The 13295-nt window shown below is 42.5% G+C and overlaps 1 protein-coding gene across 1 annotated transcript in view; it reads left to right on the forward strand.

The window, feature by feature from the left end:
* TBC1D1 (TBC1 domain family member 1) overlaps positions 1–12210 on the forward strand; it is a 93922-nt gene extending 81712 nt beyond the window's left edge. The window contains exons 18-22 of the mRNA XM_074147324.1: positions 939–1183; positions 1514–1673; positions 5777–5946; positions 8047–8217; positions 10130–12210. Coding sequence (XP_074003425.1) covers positions 939–1183; positions 1514–1673; positions 5777–5946; positions 8047–8217; positions 10130–10330 — 947 coding nt within the window. The 3' untranslated portion in view covers positions 10331–12210. The remainder of the gene's footprint in view (positions 1–938; positions 1184–1513; positions 1674–5776; positions 5947–8046; positions 8218–10129) is intronic.
* Positions 12211–13295: the final 1085 nt, after the last annotated feature.

Genomic DNA, 13295 nt, shown 5'->3' on the forward strand with positions numbered 1-13295 from the left:
TCCAGGTGTTAAATAGCACTGTGACCTGTAAACTGGGCCAGGAGGGTGGTTGCTGTTCCCTTCCCTCTGCCCATATGCCCACTGCTGTCCTCCTCCTCAGGAACCACTGTCTATAGCTGAAGATGCATTGATTCAAGTGTGAGCAACTTTGGCTCATAGGGTGTTAGCAAGACCTCTTTAGCTTAATTTTTGAAAGTTTTTTAAATATTAAAACTGCATGTTGCAAGAACATAAGTTTTTCTCTCTCCAACTCCCTGAAAGGAGAGTGTAGTCAGGGGGGGTCGGTCTCTTCTCCCAAGGAACAGGTGATGGGACAAGAGGAAACGGCCTCAAGTTGTGCCAGGGGAGGTTTAGATTGGATATTGGAAAAAATTTCTACAAGCCTTGGAATGGGCTGCCCAGGGCAGTGGTGGAGTCCCCATCCCTGGAGATGTTTAAAAGCCGGGCAGACGTGGTGCTGAGGGACATGGGTTAGTGATGGGTTTTGTCAGTGTTGGGTTGATGGTTGGACTCGATGATCTGAAAGGTCCCTTCCAACCTGGACAATTCTGTGATTCTATGATTCTAATAAAAAAAAAAGAGGACTGGGTGACTTGTTGATCCATTGAATCAAGTCTCCCACCATTTTAGGCAACCAGCCCCTATAAACCTTAATGAACTGATCAAGGGCCAGTCCCAAGAACAGTTACTGAGCTGTTCTGAACAACAGATTGTCCCCGTCTCCCTGACAGTTTCTAAGTTAATTTTGCAACTGCTGTAACAAATCAGTGTATGAGAGTCAATTGTTTTCTGTTGTTAGCTCTTTTATGGTCTTTCTGTGGGTTGACTCGGAATCTACCTTCCAAAAAAGTCTATCTTTTTGAAAGCCTCTTAAATTTGATAACGTGCCAGGGATTTTGTGTGATTTTTTTAGTTGCTAACTTGAGCTATTTCCACAGGGCGCACATTTCCAACCCATCCGTACTTCTCGGCGCAGCTGGGAGCTGGGCAACTGTCGCTCTACAATATTTTGAAGGCCTATTCCCTTCTGGACCAGGAAGTGGGATATTGCCAGGGCCTGAGTTTTGTAGCGGGAGTTTTACTACTTCATATGAGTGAAGAAGATGCTTTCAGAATGCTGAAGTTCCTCATGTTTGACATCGGCTTGAGGAAGCAATATCGTCCTGACATGACAATTTTACAGGTATGATTTCGGTTTGGACTTGGAACTTAAATTCAGTTCTCAAAAATGACAAGTGAATTTAATTTCAAACTATGAAAACCACAAATAGGAAGAATTCTGTTACGTATTGTAGGAGGTTCAGATGAGCCTGTCGTAGGCTCCCAGGAGATCTGTCCTGGTCACCTCTCTGTTAGGTGGCTTCTGAGTCTTTCTTTTCTTCACACAATTCCATCCAAACATCAACTACCAAATATCTTTCACTGTGTCTAATAAGAGTGTGAGGCATGGACTTTGCTGCCAAGAGTGTTAAAACTCATTTATCTTTAGTCTCTTTGGTCTTATCCCGTGCAGATCCAGATGTACCAACTCTCTCGACTGCTTCATGACTACCACCGAGATCTCTATAACCACCTGGAGGAACACGAGATCGGCCCCAGCCTCTACGCTGCTCCCTGGTTCCTCACCATGTTTGCCTCCCAGTTTCCCCTCGGATTTGTAGCCAGAGTGTTTGGTAATTCTTCATAAAACTTCTCTCTTTCTTTTCAAAGTCTTATATTTGGAATCCTGTTATTAGGAACAGCATCATTATCCAACATGTTTTAGACATCCAGGAGGAATATTTTATTTACTGATGATAAACAGAAGCACAACGACGGGGGTCATTTTATGGAGTGTGTGGTATTTCACAGTAAAATGGAAAGAGAGAGGAGGAAAGCATGTGACATCCAAACTGTCCTCTTTTCATCCTTATTATTACCTTGTCCCACCCTGTAACCACTTGTAGAGAGGATATAAAATTCGATGCCATAAAGCCATGGTGTTACGACAACGGCACTTCAACACCAACAATGAGTTAGTTTCAAGCTAGGGCCACCAAAATGATCCGAGGGCTGGAGCACCTCTCCGATGAAGACAGGCTGAGAGAGTTGGGGGGGTTCAGCCTGGAGAAGAGAAGGCTCCATGGAGACCTTAGAGCCCCTTCCAGTTCCTCAAGGGGCTCCAGGAGAGATGGGGAGGGACTCTGGATGAGGGAGGGGAGCCCTAGGAGGAGGGGGAAGGGTTTGACACTGACAGAGGGGAGATGGAGCTGAGATGTGGGGAAGAACTTCTTTGGTGTGAGGGTGGTGAGAGCCTGGCCCAGGTTGCCCAGAGAAGCTGTGGCTGCCCCATCCCTGGAGGGGTTCAAGGCCAGGTTGGAGAGGGGGCTTGGAGCAACCTGGTGTGGTGGGAGGTGTCCCTGCCCAGGGCAGGGGGTGGCACTGGGTGGGCTTTAAGGTCCCTTCCCACCCAAACCATTCTATGATTCTAAGCTGAAAAGAGATGAAACAAAGGCATCGCCTGAGGAATATATCCACTTAATCCATTATCATTGTCTCCAACAGCCTCAGCAGAAAATTATTTTGAGGGTTATGTTTTTAAAACACCCAGAGATGGCCCTTGCAGTTTAGCCAGGGATTTACTCTGCAGAAACACAGGGCTTTTAAACTAGTGTTTCTTATCCTTACAATCTTAGCCCAACTGATAATCTCACCTTCCGAAAATGTTTGGAAGCACGTGGACTTTAAGCTCCAAAGTCACTTGTGTGCCCTATTTTTAGAATCTACAGAAGTTCTCTTTTTTTTTAATTACATTCCAATGAAGTATTTACCTTGACGTTGTCTTACAGATGTGTATTTCACAGATTAACTGTTTGGTATTTGAGAAGGTGCTTTATTTCCTTTTCAGTTGTTTGTTTTTCAGTTTCATTAACGTGGTACTGAATCGTCCGTGATTAGCAGGGCGGATTGGAGCTTCCCCCCCCGATTCCTATCTTCTAACAAGAAGCTATTTTCATTTTCCTTAGTCAGTCTCACTTGAGAGATGCAATGAAGCAATTATTTATCAGGGTATTAATATCGACAATTTCCTGACTTAAAAAAATTATAGTCTTATCTACCGCAATAACAAATAATGAATACAGAATCCAAGAAGAACCAGCAAGAATCCCGTCCTGTTTCTGTTTAAGGACATGGCAAAAGTAGTGATAGAAGAAATCGTGGTGAAAAGAATGGTGTGTAGCTAAGCAGAACTACATATCCTGGGATTAACATCTTAATTTCAGGGAAAACAGAGGTGTTTTGTGGGGTTTTTTTCCTGGAACAGTTCAAAGTAGGCTATCGTACATCAGCAAGTATCCAGCTGCCAGAAATCATCTGTAGGAATTAAATGAAGTGCTGTCTGTGGGTGTCATATACCGAGTTTATAGTCTATTCATCTTTCAATTATTCTTAATCATTCGTAGTACTGTACATGAGAAGAGTCTGGGAATTGGACAGTTGGCTGCAGTGAGAGTACAGGAAGAGCTTTGTGTGCCCAGTATCTTTGGATTTCTGCCTTAAAACACAGATTAGTGTTTTATCTGTCACTGGAGGATTGTAGGGCTTTAGAAATGAAAGATTTCACATGAGATTAGAAGGCATAAATATATGATCTTCACGGTACTGATTTTGGGTCAAGAACAGAAGAGTGTGTGTGACCGAAACTGTCACCTCTCAAAAATCTCTGCTGGTTCTTAGAGAGGAAATCCAGCGTGACCAACACTTGCAGTTTTTAATGTTTCAAAGTATTTAGTAATTTCCTTAAACCAGCGTTGACTGGAACTACGTGAGTCGAGAACGTTGGGCATTCTTTTACGTTAGAAAGTAACAATAAGTTTCGAAGACTGTGAGATGGCACTGCCGTTTTCTAACCCTGGATTTTGGAAGCCCCACTGCTATTTAATAATATAATTGTTACGGGCCTTTAGTTTTCCGTAGAGTATACTTTTTGCAAGCATCTTACCAGCAATATGTAAAAGTAGTAGAAAGAGGTTAACCCAAAGACTGTTTCATGAGTCAAACAGCAAAACTCCTTTTGACTTTTTAATTAACTGCCCAAACTTCCAACACTTCTCCTGAGCAGGATGTAATAAAAGTGCAGCATTAACAAAGATTGTTCTTTAATACCCCTATTTCTTTATTTATTAATGGAGGAGACTTGGTAGAATAGTGTTTATTTTCTTTCAAGATTGTCGATAGAACTTGATTTTTTTTTTAATGAATATGCATTATTTTCAGCTGGTTTTTTCACGTTGCGTTTTCTAGCTCTTCTCCAGCATTTCCTGTCCTAAGAGCTGCTTTCCCTCTAAAGCGTTTACCCATCGTTTGCAGTTTCAGCGGAGAATTGAGGCAGATGCCTGGTCTGTTACTGTTTTTCAGTCATTGCCGCCGTTGGATTTCACAGTGAATCAGAGTTGAAAAATTGTACACCCCTTTTAGGACAAGTGGCAGCAAAGTGCAAGGTTCATGATTAGTTATGACTTGTGCTTTTCTGTCTCGGAAAGAGAGAGAAGTGCAATGAGTTACGGCTTTAGCATTACAGGCAAAAAGGGGCGCAAGGGGGAATTTCATTCTGATACAAATTTGGAAAGAGAGGTTGTTTTTACTAAGACAGACAGCTTGCCAGGGGTTTCGTATGTTCTTTACTAAATCAGAGATACCTGTGGTTTTGCTGGTAGTTATTTCCCTTACTGTGTGGTGGGATTTTTCTCTCCCTCTCTTTATTCTTCTTTTCTTTTTGGTCATGAAGACAACAATTTTTGGTATCATCATGCTTCTTTGCAAGTGATTGTGACTTCATTCACAGCTTGGAATACAAAGAAGGGAAAGAAGAGAGAAGCCCTTGAAAAATAAAAATATATTTAGGAAATATGGGAATAAACCCGCAGTGTCTTCTCTTCCTTTTCCACCTCCGTCAGTGTTGTTTCACCTGGCCGATGCTTTTGCCTGTAGCGAGTCCCTTTCCTTGCGGTCTGATATTTCTTTCCTCTATAAAGGCATAGGCAGTTTGTAAAGGAAAAGAAAAGGAAGGAAGTTGCACTGAAAGGTCTCTACAGACTCTGGTTTCGGCATGCTTGGGTGTGTGCCAGGTGCCGGCGTCACAAGGCCACCTGCAATATTAACACTTAAACCGTCTTACTGAGGTTTCAAGGTTCTTATTGATGTAGCTGTTAGAATATTAACAGAAGGGGTTGGGACACACACATGCTGAAAATAAGCGTGTGAAACTTGAGGCTGCTGGAAAGTGCTTCGTGTTGTATTCACTGAGATTTTGTAGCTTTCTCCACCAGATGACAAAAGAACACAACTTCAGGTCTTCGGTTGAGTCTTCAGGTGTAGTTTTTCCTCTGTTGTAGTAGGATTTTTAAATGGCATTTGGATTAGGATTCTGTTCAAATTCAGATTGCCATGAACATTTTAAAAGAAAAAGGCCCACGACACTGGGGGCAACGCTGACAATCTTGACTGCCTGGGTTATTGGGTACTTAGCTCAAATTGTAATTGGATCTTTTTTTGATGAAAACTCACTAAACAAATATAATGGACTGTGTCAGTCAAGTGTGCTATTCACAGTAATAATCTTGATCCTACAAAGCTTCTAAAGCCACAGTAACGAAAGCACGTGTCTGGCACGTTATATCTGGCCTCTAGGCTGCTCCTGTGAGAAGTTGTTGCCCTTGGACATTTTGCTGCTTTAATATTCTTGTCAAAAGATGTGCTTTCTTGATGGACTCTGCTTTTTCTTTTGTTTTCACAGATATGCTCTTTCTTCAGGGATCAGAGGCTATATTTAAAGTGGCTTTAAGCCTTTTGGGAAGCCACAAGCCCTTGATTCTGCAGCACGAGAACCTAGAGACTATCGTTGATTTTATTAAAAGCACTCTCCCCAACTTGGGCTTGGTACAGATGGAAAAGACCATTAGTCAGGTAGGAAATAATCTGAACATCTGAGTAGAATGTGAAGGAATGCTCTTTTATTAACAAGTTCTTGACAGGAAAACCACAGAGGTGTATTGTGTTACTGACAGAGGGGAGATGGAGCTGAGATGTGGGGAAGAACTTCTTTGGTGTGAGGGTGGTGAGAGCCTGGCCCAGGTTGCCCAGAGAAGCTGTGGCTGCCCCATCCCTGGAGGGGTTCAAGGCCAGGTTGGAGGGGGCTTGGAGCAACCTGGTGTGGTGGGAGGTGTCCCTGCCCAGGGCAGGGGGTGGCACTGGGTGGGCTTTAAGGTCCCTTCCAAACTGAACCATTCCATGATTCTATGACTGTCCATACTGGTTTTTATGGTGCTGGTTCAGTAGGTTACACCAGTGCCCTTGTATTTTGGGCAGGAATACACGTGTCAGGGCAGTCTCTTGCAGTGACTCTGGACAGCAAAACCTGGCAATCCTCGACACGCTTCTTTTTTTTTTTTTTTTTTTTAAATGGCAGATAAGGAAAATAATGTAGTATTTCTAAGCTAGGAGAAGACTGCAGACAATAACTATGGTATTTCAAAAAAATCACAAAATATTTCAATTAAGACTTGCCTGTTCAGAAACCCTAACTTGAATTTGACATCTAATTTGCAGCAGGCAAAGAGAAGATGGGTTTTAGCCCTCGGTTACCTAGTTTTCAAGTCAAGCTTTTGATTTGCCTCATGTTTCCCCGTTTCGGATCTGGTGCTCTGAGGGTGAGAGCAGGGATTTCCCTCCCTCCCTCCCTCCCTCCTTCCCTTCTCAAGAGCACAGAGGCAGAAGTGGCAGAGGCCGTGAGAGGATTTATTTTATTGACATTTCAACAGTGTGTGTTCTCCAGAGATGCACAGACCCACAGAAAATGAGAGTTCTGTGTGTGACTTAACTCAAAATTGTATTTAAGCTTTCTGTACTCAGATGCTCAGTATGTGTTTCTGCTGCCGTATAACTGTGAGAGAATTCTTTATAGCGTATGTAACAGGTGCCAGAGACATTTCATAAACTGACATTTTCTTTAATGATAACCAACAGTTAAAGTTTTGTAGACAAAGCAGCTAAATAAAAATCTGTTATTTCAACAGATTTTTAAGAGAGGATTTGATGTTTGACTCATTTTCCCAAAAGGAATGAGGTACAAGAGGTTTAGAAATAAAGAATAACCCTTGAACTTCAATTCTTGGGCCATTTTCCAGTTGCATTTTAAAATCAATTTTTGTTTCTCCTATATTCTGTGGTTGGCACACTGTCATTTTATTTTACCACCTTCATGGCTTTCAGAGGAGGTAACTAGCTCAGGGACATTAGAGTCCTATTTTCTGAATAATTTGAAAGTGGTTGTTTGCCAAAACCTAGAAAAAGGAAAATACAATAGCGGTTTTTTACTTTGGGGCACTTTGAGTGCCTCAATTTATTTATCTGCTTTTAAAATATAAGGTTTTCTTAATATTCCTGTATAAGATTGAGCACTCATTTCAGTGATTCCTAGTTAACAATAATAGAAATCTGCTTTGACATGACATAATGTTTCTGTTAAGTGGATTAGTGTAAGGATAGATTATTTCATTTTCTTTCAGTCTCAAGGAGTTCCGTAGAATCGTAAATAAACCTGGCAATGTTTACTGGGTTTTCATTTAAAGCTTTCATTCTGCTAAGCCTTACGCTTGTACGTGTGGCACGTGGGCTTGGACCACACTCCTCAAAAGTGACATCTAATTCCGAATATCTCTGGGAGGGTTTATGCCAACCTGAGATGCATTAAATTTGAAATGGAAAAAAAAGGGGGGAATACCCTCCGAGGTCTACGCTTCCTCAAAACTTCTGCGTTAAGTGATTTTGCTGAAGTCGGCAGCAAATCAGTACAGTTTTTCAGTAGATCCAATGCCGATGCATCGCGTTCTGTTCCTTCAATCGTGTCGTTTCCAGAGCGGGGAATGTGACCACCAAAAATTAAGTGCTTTTTTTTTTTCATATGCAGTGATTATACATCTAAGTCCAGATCCATGGGTTTGAAAGCACTGAATGAACTGTGGGTTTGATCTGCACAGCACCTAATAATATTTTTATATGCAACAGGTGTTTGAAATGGATATTGCCAAACAGTTGCAGGCTTATGAAGTCGAATACCACGTCCTTCAGGATGAGCTTATAGATTCATCTTTAAATGACAATCAGAGACTGGATAAATTAGAAAAGGCGAACAGTAGCTTGCGCAAGCAAAACTTTGATCTCCTGGAAGAACTGCAGGTACAATTCGTATTTCATATTTAATTAACACTCTAATTTATCCACGTTGTTAGAAGAGACAGTCCTACACCAAGGTTCAGAAGAAATTGGTGTTTGGTCTAGTGGTATTAAAGCATGCAATAAACTTGCAATTTTAGTTAGTTTAGCCTTTAAAGTTTAAAAGCAGAAGAAATTCTGAGAGGGGTGGATAAGAGCATACGTGAAATGAAGCGAAAGGTTGATTCATCACACTGTCTCCTCTCTTGAAATTAAAATCAGAGCTGTAGAATTGACTACAAAATGAAAATGACTGAAAATACACAAAGTGCCTGCTCAACTTCATTTTTACGTTTTCATCACAGATGGGAAAGCTCATGCCAGTGTCACTGTTTAGAGATAAAGCAGATATGGGATACATTGTCTATAAAGACATACTCTTTCTTGGTTATTTTTTTTTAAACGGTTGTCCAGATTGTTTAGACAATATGGGAAATAATTTTGAAATATGCTTAGTGGCTGCTCAGCTTTTTCAGAAGGAGTACACCCCGTCTCTGAAGAGGTTATTTGTTGCTTAACTGTTCAAGAAGTCAGTTTATGGCTGCTTTGTAACGGGACACTTGGTAGAAAACTTTTGACCATGATGGAGAAAGGGATTTCAAGGGTAAGAAGCAGACGTTTCAAGCCTTTCCTAACAAACATTTGCTGAAGCTGTGAATTCTGATCCTGTGAGATCTGAACCTGTTCAAGGCTCTGAGATGATCCTTAGAGAAGTCAGAAGAAGAGGTACTCCTCTGCAAGATATTTTCATTAAGCTTTGGGCACATGGGCAAGGAAATTGTTGAATGGAGTGTGGGGGAGAGGGATTACTGGGGTGAGATTTAAGGAGTGATGTCCTATGGATACCTGCATGAGAGCATCTTCCATCTCTTCCTGCCCTCAAAGACTTTGCAGCCCTAAGCAGTTTTTTCACAAAGCTCATCTCCACTTGAGTGCTGGCAAGTCAGCACCATCATAGCATTGGACACTTAACTGTCTGTAGTATTGGAGTGTTGTCCCTTGTCTTGGAGGTGGGCTTTCATCAGCCTTCGTTCCTCTGGTGAAAGGTCACCCACTGCTGACGGGAGGAAAATGCATCCCCAAACAACGTGGGTCATGGTTTGTCAATATTTTGCCACCAAAGGCTGAGCTTTTTAACCCACCGTAATTACGTGAAGGACAGTGAGCTCATCAGAAAAGCAAATACTTCCCTGAAAGCCAAGACCATCCAGTGCTCTTGTCTCCAGTTGTTACCCAGCCCTGGAACTTCCAAACAGGTCTCTGCTTTTGTCAGAGTACCTCAGCCACAGACTTCACGTGACGAGTTTGAATGATCTAACACTTTGTTTTGCCATGAAGTTTTGCCCATATGTGCAGCCTTTTTGAAGGAGAATTTCCGGAATTTTTCCAAGATACGTTGTCTATCTGCGTATTGCACCAAATCCCCTTCTCCCCCTTTGCCTCCAAATCTGGCGTTCGTTGGACTCAATGTTGAGATGAAATGAGGATGCATCTAACGGTCTGGAATTCAACAAATACAGCTGGCCAGCTGACCCACAGAGGCTTATCTTAACCCATAGTTCTTTAATTTGCAGACTTAGTAACTTCATTTCATTACTTTGCAGTATATTCTGAGTTCAATTGTGAACTAATCGAAGCAATCGAGTTGAGAGAGGGAAGTTTCTCGTTACAGGCAAACCCAGAGTTGTAGTCTAAAGTGCACAGATCTAATAAAATTCATGCTTGCCTTTTCCTTTGCAATTTTTCATCATTTGGGAAGTATTTTATGTGTATTAACGTATCTCAAAAATAGTTTAAAGTTAGTTTCAGTTATTAATGAATTTCCTTTTTTGTTTTTTTTTTCCTTTCCCTTCCTCCTTTCTTCTTCCTTTGAAAGGTGGCCAATGGGAAGATCCAAAACCTCGAAGCCACAGTAGAGCTTTTACTGACCAACGAAGGCAAGCTGAAGCAGTCCATCCTCACCCTTGAGCAGGAGCGAGCAGCTTTGCTGAAAGCGGTGGAAGAGATGCAGAAAAAGCTGGGTGATACCGATGGGAAGCCTCTGCTCACCAGACAACACCACATGGACGCTGACTGACCTTGACAGTAAGGGGGCAGAGAAGCTGAGCAAGGAACAAAGGGAAGAACTGGGTCTTTTTGTCATGATCCGTGGGGATTTGACCTTGTCACCTTCATTGCACATGCCTTATGCAGCAAAGCCAGGTGGAGGCGTGGTGGCTTCCCGTGTCGGAGAAGCTGGTTTCTCGGGGAGAAGGCTCTATCTTCTTAGTATATAAAATACTACGAACAGTGAGCTGCCGCATAATACTCAGCAGGAGAAACTTCACAGTGTGTGCAGTCCTACCCAATGCACTGCAAAGATGTCATGGATTCTTCAATAAGTGCTTCTTAACCTAAGTGCTTTGTGTTCATCACGTTTCCTTTGTGCGTAGATCCACCACCGTGTTAAACAGCGCATCCTTTAGAAGGTCCTTTGAAGAAACACAGCGGCGTAAAACCTTTGGGAGGACAAGTGTCCCGTTGCAGCTCTGCGGTGGTAACATCCACAGAGACTTTTGTGATGGGGCTGGAGATAGTTTTGGCAGTGTAATTCCCCTACAGCTTGACTGGGTTCTGTTAATTAAGTTGTTTACGCTTCGGAAAACTGCTTCCTGCTGCTTGAAGGTGTCAATCCATCGGACTCTGGAGAGCTGGACTTCATCACATGTAACTATGCATCACTGGGGGGTTGCCGTCTGTTTTTATAAGTACATTGTTTTAGTACATCTTTTGTTTAACAATCATTAATTTAGTGTATTGTTAGTTGGCATTATCTGATAAAGATACTGTATATAGTAACTGCATTATTGTGCTTAACAACACACACTGACATTGCTTTGGTGAAGCCGGTGACTCTTCCAGCATCACCCAAGGATTTATATTCAGACTCTTCGAGTTTCATCTTATTTATTTCTGATCTGTTGTGTGATATGAGGCATCCTTTTGCTGGGAAGCTAACACCCACTGTCATTTCCCCCCCCCACCCCGCGTTTGGTACTCCATGCCCGCCCATCCTCTGGGAAATGTTATTCTTGAGGACTTTTTCTGAAGTAGTGGAGGCTTTTCATCAGCTTCGTGTCCCAGATACGCTTCAACTGCTTTATAAAGGGTATGGCAGTTTAAATTAGGACTTTATTCTTTTCACAGTGCATCTTTCGAGTAAGATTACACATGTTAAAAAAATAAATAAATAAATTCTTACTTTCCTTGATACAGTCAAAATAGTTATTGGGCCAGTAAAAGCACCGCTGCTCTAAGTGCAATAATATCCATGGATATCCAGTTGTTGGGGTTTGCTTTGGAACGAGCAATAATGCCGTAGTTTTGTTCAGAGTTCATAGGCATCGGTATTTTGTGATGGTGGAGATTCACCCGGGAGATGTGATTTTTTTTTTTTTTTTTTTTTTTTTTCTTAAATGGATGGTTTTATTTTTAAAACTTCAAAGCACACAGTTTTTTTTTTTTTTCTCGGACTGGCAACGCAGAAAAGGTTTTGGTTCGCTCTTTCCTTTTCTCATGCAAATCTCCCTGCCGCACTGGGGGTGTAGTTCAATGCGCAGAACAAATACCTCTATGTAGCTCAAAAAAAAAAAAAGAGAATTTACTCCTCAATTTCTAGAAGCTTCATTTCACTCCGTCGTGTCTTAAGTATGTCCGATTCTCGCAAATCCACTCTGTATTCGCTTAGTATTGAAATTCCAGATAAATCAGTGATTATTAATCCATTTACCTCTTAGGCTTGGGGTTTTTTTTAATTTGGAAATCCATATTGAAGCTCATGCTTCACGTTTAAAACCTTGTCACAATGGACCTCATACTGTCGGAGCACTCGGTAATGTTGCATTTTTACAGCATAATGCCATCATTCATACACTGACTTTTTAACGAGAGCAATAAAAATAATAATAATCTATGCCTACATGGGTGTTTGTACGCATTTTTTTTTTTGACATTTAAAAATAAAACCATAGTTGGTGGGGTGACAGTGTGTAAGATGAGACTTTGCCTGAAAGTACAGTTCCATCTACAGTGGTTATTAATGAGAATTCTTAGTCCTCAGACTCTTCGAAATGTGCCAGGGATCCGGTTGTGATCTTGGGACCAGCATCTGCATCTGTTGACCAAGGTGAAGTGTGTTCCAGGTGACTCCGAGGATGCATTCTTTTTTGGGATGTCCTGCATCTCTGGCAGTGTAAGGGGAGGCTTACTTACAAGGCTTACTTACTTAAAAAGACTTACAAAGCCTTTTTTTTTGAGAATTTGTGTCATTCCAGAAGGAAGTGCACTTAGAATCATAGAATCGTCCAGGTTGGAAGGGATCTTTAAGGTCATCGAGTCCAACCATCAACCTAACTCTGATAAAAACCATCACTAACCCATGTCTCTCAGCACCATGTCAACCCGGCTTTTAAATCCCTCCAGGGATGGTGCCTCAACCCCTTCCCTGGGCAGCCCATTCCAAGGCTTCATAACCCTTTCCGTGTAAAAATGTTTCCTAATATCCAATCTGAACCTCCCCTGGTGCAGCTTGAGGCTGTTTCCTCTTGTCCCATCACCTGTTCCTTGGGAGAAGAGACCGACCCCCCCTGGCTACACCCTCCTTTCAGGGAGCTGGAGAGAGCGAGAAGGTCTCCCCTCAGCCTCCTTTTCTCCAGGCTGAACACCCACAGCTCCCTCAGCCGCTCCTCACAAGACTTGTGCTCCAGACCCCTCACCAGCTCCGTTGCCCTTCTCTGGACCCGCTCCAGCACCTCAATGGCTTTTTTGTGGTGAGGGGCCCAAAACTGGACACAGCCCTCGAGGTGGGGCTTTACCAGTGCCGAGTACAGGGGGACGATCACCTCTCAAGTCCTACTCCCCACGCTGTTCCTGACACAGGCCAGGATGCTGTTGGTCTTCTTGGCCACCTGGGCACACTGCTGGCTCCTGTTCAGCCGACAGTCGACCAACACCCCCAGGTCCTTTTCTGCCAGGCGGCTCCAGCCACTCTGCCCCAAGCCATT

Source organism: Numenius arquata, chromosome 5, assembly GCF_964106895.1.
Source record: "Numenius arquata chromosome 5, bNumArq3.hap1.1, whole genome shotgun sequence".
Classification (NCBI taxonomy): Eukaryota; Metazoa; Chordata; class Aves; order Charadriiformes; family Scolopacidae; genus Numenius; species Numenius arquata.